Consider the following 7,798-nt stretch of genomic DNA (forward strand, 5'->3'; position numbering starts at 1 on the left):
CCCCCCAGGGGGATGGCCACACCGCAATCCCTTCTCCTCCATTCTCCTTTCGGGATCTTGGGCGCGCACACACACGCGCCTGGCGTGAGTTTAAGCCGCCGGGTCCAGGACTCGAACCGCGGTCGACTACGTGGGAGTTCAGCGACACAGCCATTACACTAACTGCTGGTCCCATTTTTTGGAAGGTTTTTGCCGTAGGGTGTACGTGCTCACCGGAGAGAAACAGGGAGAGTGAGAAATCACCCCCTTGAGGGGGTGGTGATGGCCATTATGACAGTTCCTTCTCCTCCACTCTCCTGGGATTTTGGGCATGGACAGGAATGCACCTGGCATGATTTTGAAGCTGCAGGAGCTGGGACTAGAACCATGGTCAGGCCATGTGGGAATCCAGTGCATTAACCACTATGTACCTGCTGGAACCTCATTGGGATTCTTCTTATTTTTAAAGAGTTATTTTATGGGCCAATAGGTGGCATGGTGGTTAAGGTGTTGGAATCTCACATGGGCAAGTTTGAGTCCCAGACCCCCCTGGTGGCTTGCTTTCCCCCTTTCCCTTTTTTTTTTTTTAGAGGTTTTTGCTATAGGGTGCGTGCGCTCGCCAGACAGACAGAGAGAGACAGAGACAGAAAGCGAGAAATCGCCCCCCAGGGGGATGGCCACGCCGCAATCCCTTCTCCTCCACTCACCTCTCGGGATCTTGGGCACGCACACACACGCGCCCGGCGTGACTTTAAGTCACCGGGTCCGGGACTTGAACCACGGTTGACTACGTGGTAGTCTAGCGACATAGCCATTATGCTAACTGCTGGTCCCACTATTATTTTAATTTGACAAGACAGAAAGAGAGAGGGATTAGGGAGAAAGTAAGCTGCCCATTCCGAGACTTGAACCACGATCTACCATGTCGGAGTCAGTGCAGTAACCACCATGCCACGTGCTGGCTCCTCATTAGCATTGTAAGAGATCGGAGAAATCCTTGAAGAAGGAAGCACAGGTGCTCCCATAGACCCGATCCTAGTAGCTCTGGACATGGGAAATATTATTGTCCCATGGAAGACAATATTATGTGTTGTTCCCGGGGCCGAAACTCAACTATGTTAACAAATGCTATGGCCTGTGTACACAGTACGTCCTTCGGGACAGTCAGGTGGTGTGGTGGTTAAGGTGGCTAGATCCCACATGGCCAACTGTGTGGTTCAAGTCCAGGACCCGGTGACTTGGAAAACATGCAGGGTGTGTGTGCGTGCTTGCCCAAAGTCCCCAGAGGAGACTGGAGGAGAAGGGATTGCAGTGTGGCCATCCCCCCTTGGGGGGTGATTTCTCACTTTCTGTCTCTTTGTCTCTCTCTGTCTTTCTGGTGAGTGCTCGCGCCCTATAGCAAAAACATCTCCAAAATCAGAAATAAAGAAAAGAATGATTTATTTAAAGGGCTAGCAGGTGGCGTGGTGGTTAAGGTGTTGGACTCCCACATGGCCAACCATAGTTTGAGTCCAGGACCTGGCAGCTTGCTTTCTCAATGTCCTGTCCCACTATGTTCCTCTCTGGTTAAATGAAAATAATTAAATTCAGTTAAAGAAAATAATCCTTTAAAAGTTTATTAAATTTTTTTTTTTCTTTTGAGAGGTTTTTGCTACATAGGGCGCGTGCGCTCGCCAGACAGAGACAGAGAGACAGAAAGCGAGAAGTCACCCCCAGGCGGGATGGTCACGCCGCACGCAGTCCCTTCTCCTCCATTCTCCTCTCGGGATCTTGGGTACGCACGCACATGTGCCCGATGTGAGTTTAAGCCACCGGGTCCGGGACTCGAACCGCGGTCAACTACATGGGAGTCCAGCGACATAGCCATTATGCTAACTGCTGGTCCCGAAGTTTAATAAATTTTTATTGATCGTGATTGTTATTTTTTTAGAATTATTTTACTTAACTTTATTTTTAAATAATTATTTTAACTTTATTTATTATTATTGTTACTTTCCAGTTTGACCAGACAGAGAGAGAGAGAGAGAGAGAGAGAGAGAGAGAGGGAAAGTGAGAAAGCAAGTCACCAGATTCAGGACTTGAACCACGGTTGGCCATGTGGGAGTCCAGTGCCTTTAACCACTATTCCACCTGCCGGCCCCTATTTATTTATTTATTTTTTGACCAGAGAGGGCCAGAGTCAGAGAGAGAGAAAAAAAGTGAGAAAGCAAGCTGCCAGGTCCGGGTCTTGAACGCCAGTCAGCCATGTGGGAGTCTAGTGCCCTTAACTACCACGCCACCTGCCGGCTACTGTTATTATCATTCTTCTTTGCTATTGGGCACCCTCGCTCAGCAGAGAAAGACAATGAGAAAGCAAGCTGCCAGGTCACAGACTCGAACCGCTCAGGTGGCCAACGTGAGATCTGCTACCTTGGCCTGAGAGGCTATTCTTTTTTTTTTTTAAGAAGTATTTAACTTTATTTACTTATTTTAAATTTTGGACCAGAGAAGGACAGACACACACGCACATCTTGGGCACGCACGCACATGCGCCCGGCATGAGTTTAAGCTACCGGGTCCGGGATTCGAACTGTGGTCGACCACATGGGAGTCCAGTGACACAGCCATTACGCCAACTGCTGGTCCCACAAGCTAGTCTTTCCTGATCCTCATGAGAAGCCTCCCTCTCGTGTTCTGTATTTGCCATTGGCCTGCTCTGTTTATGCATGAACCAGTTATTCTCCAAGGTCAGGATTGGAACCTTGGCTTCTGTCCCAAGGCCAGGCCACCCCACTCCAAGACGGCGAGTAGGCGGAGCCTGGGGCAGGGCAGAGGTTGGGGGGGCAGGCGCCCTTCTGAACCACCAGATGACAGGCTGTTTGTCTTTGGCTCCTCGTCAGGGAACGGGCTATTGAGGAAGAAGACACTGGTCCCCGGCCCGCCTGGCTCCAGTCGCCCGGCCAAGGGTCAGGTGGTCACGGTACAGCTGCAGACGTCACTGGAGAACGGCACACGGGTACAGGAGGACCCTGAGCTGGTGTTCACCCTGGGCGACTGCGACGTCATCCAGGTAGGGATGGGGGGGGCCGACGGGCCAAGAGGGGCATCTGGCCCACCTGACCTCAGGCTGTTCCCACCGCTGTTCTAGGCCCTGGACCTCAGTGTCCCACTCATGGACGTGGGTGAGACAGCCATGGTCACAGCTGACTCCAAGTACTGCTACGGTCCCCAGGGCAGGTGAGAGCTGGCCGCCCTTGGGGTCCCAGGGGTGGGGCAGAGGGTGTCTTCCTTGACTCTCTCATCAGCCTGCCTTGGCTCTTTTTTTTTTTTTTTAAGATTTATTTATTTTAATCTAATTAATTAATTTTTTTGGAGAGGTTTTTGCTATAGGACACATGCGCTCGCCAGAAAGACAGAGACAGACATAGAGACAGAAAGAGAGAAATCACCCCCCAGAGGGGATGGCCACGCCGCAATCCCTTCTCCTCCATTCTCCTCTCGGGATCTTGGGCATGCATGTACACGCGCCCGGCGTGAGTTTAAACCACTGGGTCCGGGACTCGAGCCACGGTAGACTACATGGGAGTCCAGCGACAGAGCCATTATCCCAACTCCTGGTCCCAATTTTATTTGTTTAGTATCGTTATTCCATTTTGACCAGAAAGAGACAGACAGAAATAGAGAATGAGAAAGCAAGCCTCCAGGTCCAAGACTCAAACCGTGGTTGACCATGTAGAAGTCCAGTGCCTTATCCACCACACCACCTGTTGAATCCCCCCTCCTTTCCGCTATAGGGGTGTGTGTGTAGTGACTGGAGAGACAGAGAGATGGAGAGACAGCAAGTAAAAAATCACCCCCTGGGAGGGGGGATGGCCACACTGCAGTCCCTTCCATTTTCCTCTTGGGGTTCTGGGCACATGTGCATTTACACCTGGTGTGATCTTTGCTTTTTGTTAAGAATTTATTTAATTTTTCAGGAACCAGCAGTTAGCGTAATGGCTGTGTCGCTGGACTCCCACGTAGTCGACCGTGGTTCACATCCCGGACCCGGTGGCTTAAAACTCACGCCGAGCGCGTGTGCGTGCGTGCCCAAGATCCCGAGAGGAGAATGGAGAAGAAGGGATTGTGGCGTGACCATCCCCCCTGGGGGGTGATTTCTCGCTTTCTGTCTCTCTGTCTCTCTCCGTCTGTCTGGCGAGTGCACGCGCCCTATAGTGAAAACCTCTCAAAAAAAAAAAAAAGAATTTAATTTTTAAAAAATTATTTTATTTAACTTTATTTATTTTGACTTTGACCAGAGAGGGATAGAGAGAAAGCAAGCCTCCAGGTCTGGGTTGGCTATCAGAGTTCAGCGCCCTTAATCATCATGCCACCTGCCAGCCCCAAGAATTAGTTATTAATTTTTTTTTTTTTTTTTTTGAGAGAGAGGTTTTCTTTGATATAGAGCGCATGCACTTGCCAGACAGACAGAGACAGAGACAGAGAGATAGAAAGCGAGAAATCATTCCCTAGGAGGGATGGCCACTCCGCAGTCCCTTCTCCATTCTCCTCTTGGGATCTTGGGCATTCACGCATACGTGCCCGGCGTGAGTTTAAGCCACCAGGTCCAGGACTCGAACCGCGGTCAACTACATGGCAGTCCAGCGACATAGCCATGACGCTAACTGCTGGTCCCTATTAATTCTTTTTTTTGGGAGAGATTTTTACTATAGAGCATGTGCGCTCACCAGACAGACAGAGACAGAGAGACAGAAAGCGAGAAATCACCCCCCAGGGGGGACGGCCACGCCACAATCCCTTCTCCTCCATTCTCCTCTCTGGTTCTTGGATGCACACGTACACGTGCCCAGCGTGAGTTCAAACCATCAGGTCCAGGACTTGAACCGTGGTCGACTACATGGGAGTTCAGTGACATAGCCATTACTCCAACTGCTGGTCCCCGTTCCCACCCATTTTACAGAAAGCAGAACTGAGGCCCAGGGAGGGGAACCCCCTGCCTGGTCTCGTAGCTCGAGGATGGCATGTCACTTCCCTTGTGTCTCGCCGAGGTGGGGGCTGTGGCCGGCGGGGATAGACCCAGGCCTCAGCTGCTTCCCACCTGCTCCTGAGCCCAGCCTGCAGGTCTGGGGCACAGGCCCGGGGACCTCCAGGTCTGAGTGCTGTCCCTGCCCGTCCCCGCATCCCCAGCAGGAGCCCGTACATCCCCCCGAATGCAGCCCTGTGCCTCGAAGTGACCCTGAAGACGGCCGTGGACGGTCCTGACCTGGAGATGCTCACGGGGCAGGAGCGCGTGGCCCTGGCCAACCGGAAGAGGGAGTGCGGCAATGCCCACTACCAACGGGCCGACTTCGTCCTGGCCGCCAACTCCTACGACCTCGCCATCAAGGCCATCACCTCCAGCGCCAAAGGTGACCGCGGCCTGTCCCTGCCGCCTCCTTCACAGGGCTGGCCGCTCCCAAGGCCGGAGACCTCAGGTCGCGGGGTTTTCTCAGACTCGGGATATCTTAGAATATTCCAGAATACAGACAGAGACCCAAGTGTCTCTGAGGTCTGTTCCAGACTCCTATATCCTAGCTCTGTGGAATATTGCAGGGTGCAGAGAAGGTCAGGATGTGGGGCCTGCAAACAGTGTCAGGGTAAGGTTCCTTTATTTATTTATTTATTTTTTTGCTATAGGGCATGTGTACTCGCCAGACAGAGAGAGACAGAGAGATAGAAAGCGAGAAATCACCCCCCGGGGGGATGGCCACGCCGCAATCCCTTCTCCTCCATTCTCCTCTCGGGATCTTGGGCACACACGCACACGCGCCTGGCGTGAGTTTAAGCCACCGGTTCCGGGACTCGAACCATGGTCGACTACATGGGAGTCCAGTGACATAGCTACTACGCCAACTGCTGGTCCCACAAAACAGATTCTCGAAGCATAAATGCATTGCATGTTAAACTAGTAGTTTAGTACTATACTGTACATAACAACTTTTCTTTCTGTACTTGTTAACTTTTCCTGAGCCTCGCACTCCGTCCCTTTTTTAAAAAAAATATTTTATTTAACTCCATATATTTATTCACTTATTTCAGTTTGACCAGAGAGGGAAAGAATGAGAGAGCCAGAACGAGAGGAGAAAGCTAGATAGAAAGCAAACTCCCAGGTCCAGGACCTGAACCGTGGTCCACCATGTGGGAGTCCAGCACTTCTAACCACCATACCACCTGCTGGCCCCCTTCCTCCCATTTTTTTTTTTTTTAGAATGACTTTTTTATTTATTTAACTTAAAATGTATTTATTTTTAGAGAGAGATTTTTTTCTTTGGTGGGGGAGAGGTTTTTGCTATAGGGCATGTGCACTTGCCAGAAAGACAGAGAGAGACAGAGAGACAGAAAGCGAGACATCACTCCCCAGGGGATCTTGGGCACGCACACATAGATGCCCAGTTTAAGCCCCTGGGTCTGGGACTCAAACCTCGGTCGACTACATGGGAGTCCAGCGACATAACCTTTACTCCATCTTCTGGTCCTTCGAGAGATTTTTGTGATGGAGCCTGTGTTGTTAGAGAGACAGAGACAGAAAGCGAGAACTCATCCTTAGGAAGTTGGCCATGCTGCAGTCCCTTCTCCTCCATTCTCCTCTCGGGATCTTGGGCACGCACGCACACGCGCCCGGCGTGAGTTTAAGCCACCGGGTCCGGGACACGAACCGCGGTCGACTACGTGGGAGTCCAGTGACATAGCCATTATGCTAACTGCTGGTCCCAGCTGGCCTGATTTTTTAACTTTTACAAAAATTTCCTGCCGGGCACAGGTGCTCATTAATAGATAAAAAGGATGGGGGGAGGAGTGAGGATGCACCCCAGAGGGATGGCCACATCGCAGTCTCTTCTCTGGGGATTTTGGGAGTACACACACACGTGCCCAGCATCAGTTTTAAGCCTCCTGGTCTGGCACTGAACTCTATTGGCCACGTGGGAGTCCAGCGACATAATCGTGCCATCTTCTGGTCCCTTAGGGTCCAGCTTTGTGTGGGCAGTAGGTTTGTTTGTTTGTTTGTTTTTGGAGAGATTTTCACTGTAGGGCGCGTGCGCTCGCCAGACAGACAGAGAGAGACATAGAGACAGAAAGCGAGAAATCACCCCCCAGGGGGGATGGTCACGCCGCAGTCCCTTCTCCTCCATTCTCCTCTCGGGATCTTGGGCACGTACGCACACGCGCCTGGCGTGAGTTTTACGCCACCGGGTCCGGGACACGAACCGCGGTCGACTACGTGGGAGTCTAGCGACATAGCCATTACACTAACTGCTGGTTCCCTTTTTTTTTTTTAAAGTAATTTTGTTTTAACTTTATTTATTTATTTATTTATTTTTGGCCAGTGAAAGCGTGTGCACAGAAGACAAAGTGTGAAAGGAAACTGCCAGGTCCAGGAGTTGAACCTTGTTCAGCCATGTGGGAGTCCAGCGACCTTAACCACCACACCACCTGCCGACCCCTGTGTGCACAGGGCCCGCCCAGGGTTCCATTCTTTAGCCCCTTAGAGCATGTCCCAGGGAAGGTGTGGCTCTCCGGTCCTACTTAAGAGAGGAGGGAAACTGAAGCCAGGGAAGCCAGAGGTCCCCCCTGGTGGAAGGTGGCCCAGGGGGTGTAGGGGGGACTTTGAAGGTGGTGGCTCAGACCCCTGTTTCCCCACAGTGGACATGACGTTCGAGGAAGAGGAGCAGCTCCTGCAGCTGAAGGTGAAGTGTCTGAACAACCTGGCGGCCTCCCAGCTGAAACTGGACCACTACCGAGCAGCCCTGCGCTCCTGCAGCCTCGTGCTGGAGCACCAGCCAGACAACATCAAAGCGCTCTT

At 51.7% G+C, this 7,798-nt stretch overlaps 1 protein-coding gene across 1 annotated transcript in view; it reads left to right on the top strand.

Moving 5' to 3' along the window:
* FKBP8 (FKBP prolyl isomerase 8) overlaps positions 1 to 7,798 on the top strand; it is a gene marked incomplete in the record, with an annotated part of 35,299 nt that overhangs the window by 4,428 nt on the left and 23,073 nt on the right. Inside the window, 4 exon segments of the mRNA XM_027771292.1 lie at positions 2,859 to 3,028; positions 3,107 to 3,195; positions 5,146 to 5,366; positions 7,639 to 7,798. Coding sequence (XP_027627093.1) covers positions 2,859 to 3,028; positions 3,107 to 3,195; positions 5,146 to 5,366; positions 7,639 to 7,798 — 640 coding nt within the window.

Source organism: Tupaia chinensis, unplaced genomic scaffold, assembly GCF_000334495.1.
Source record: "Tupaia chinensis unplaced genomic scaffold, TupChi_1.0 Scaffold000201_1, whole genome shotgun sequence".
Lineage (NCBI taxonomy): Eukaryota > Metazoa > Chordata > Mammalia > Scandentia > Tupaiidae > Tupaia > Tupaia belangeri.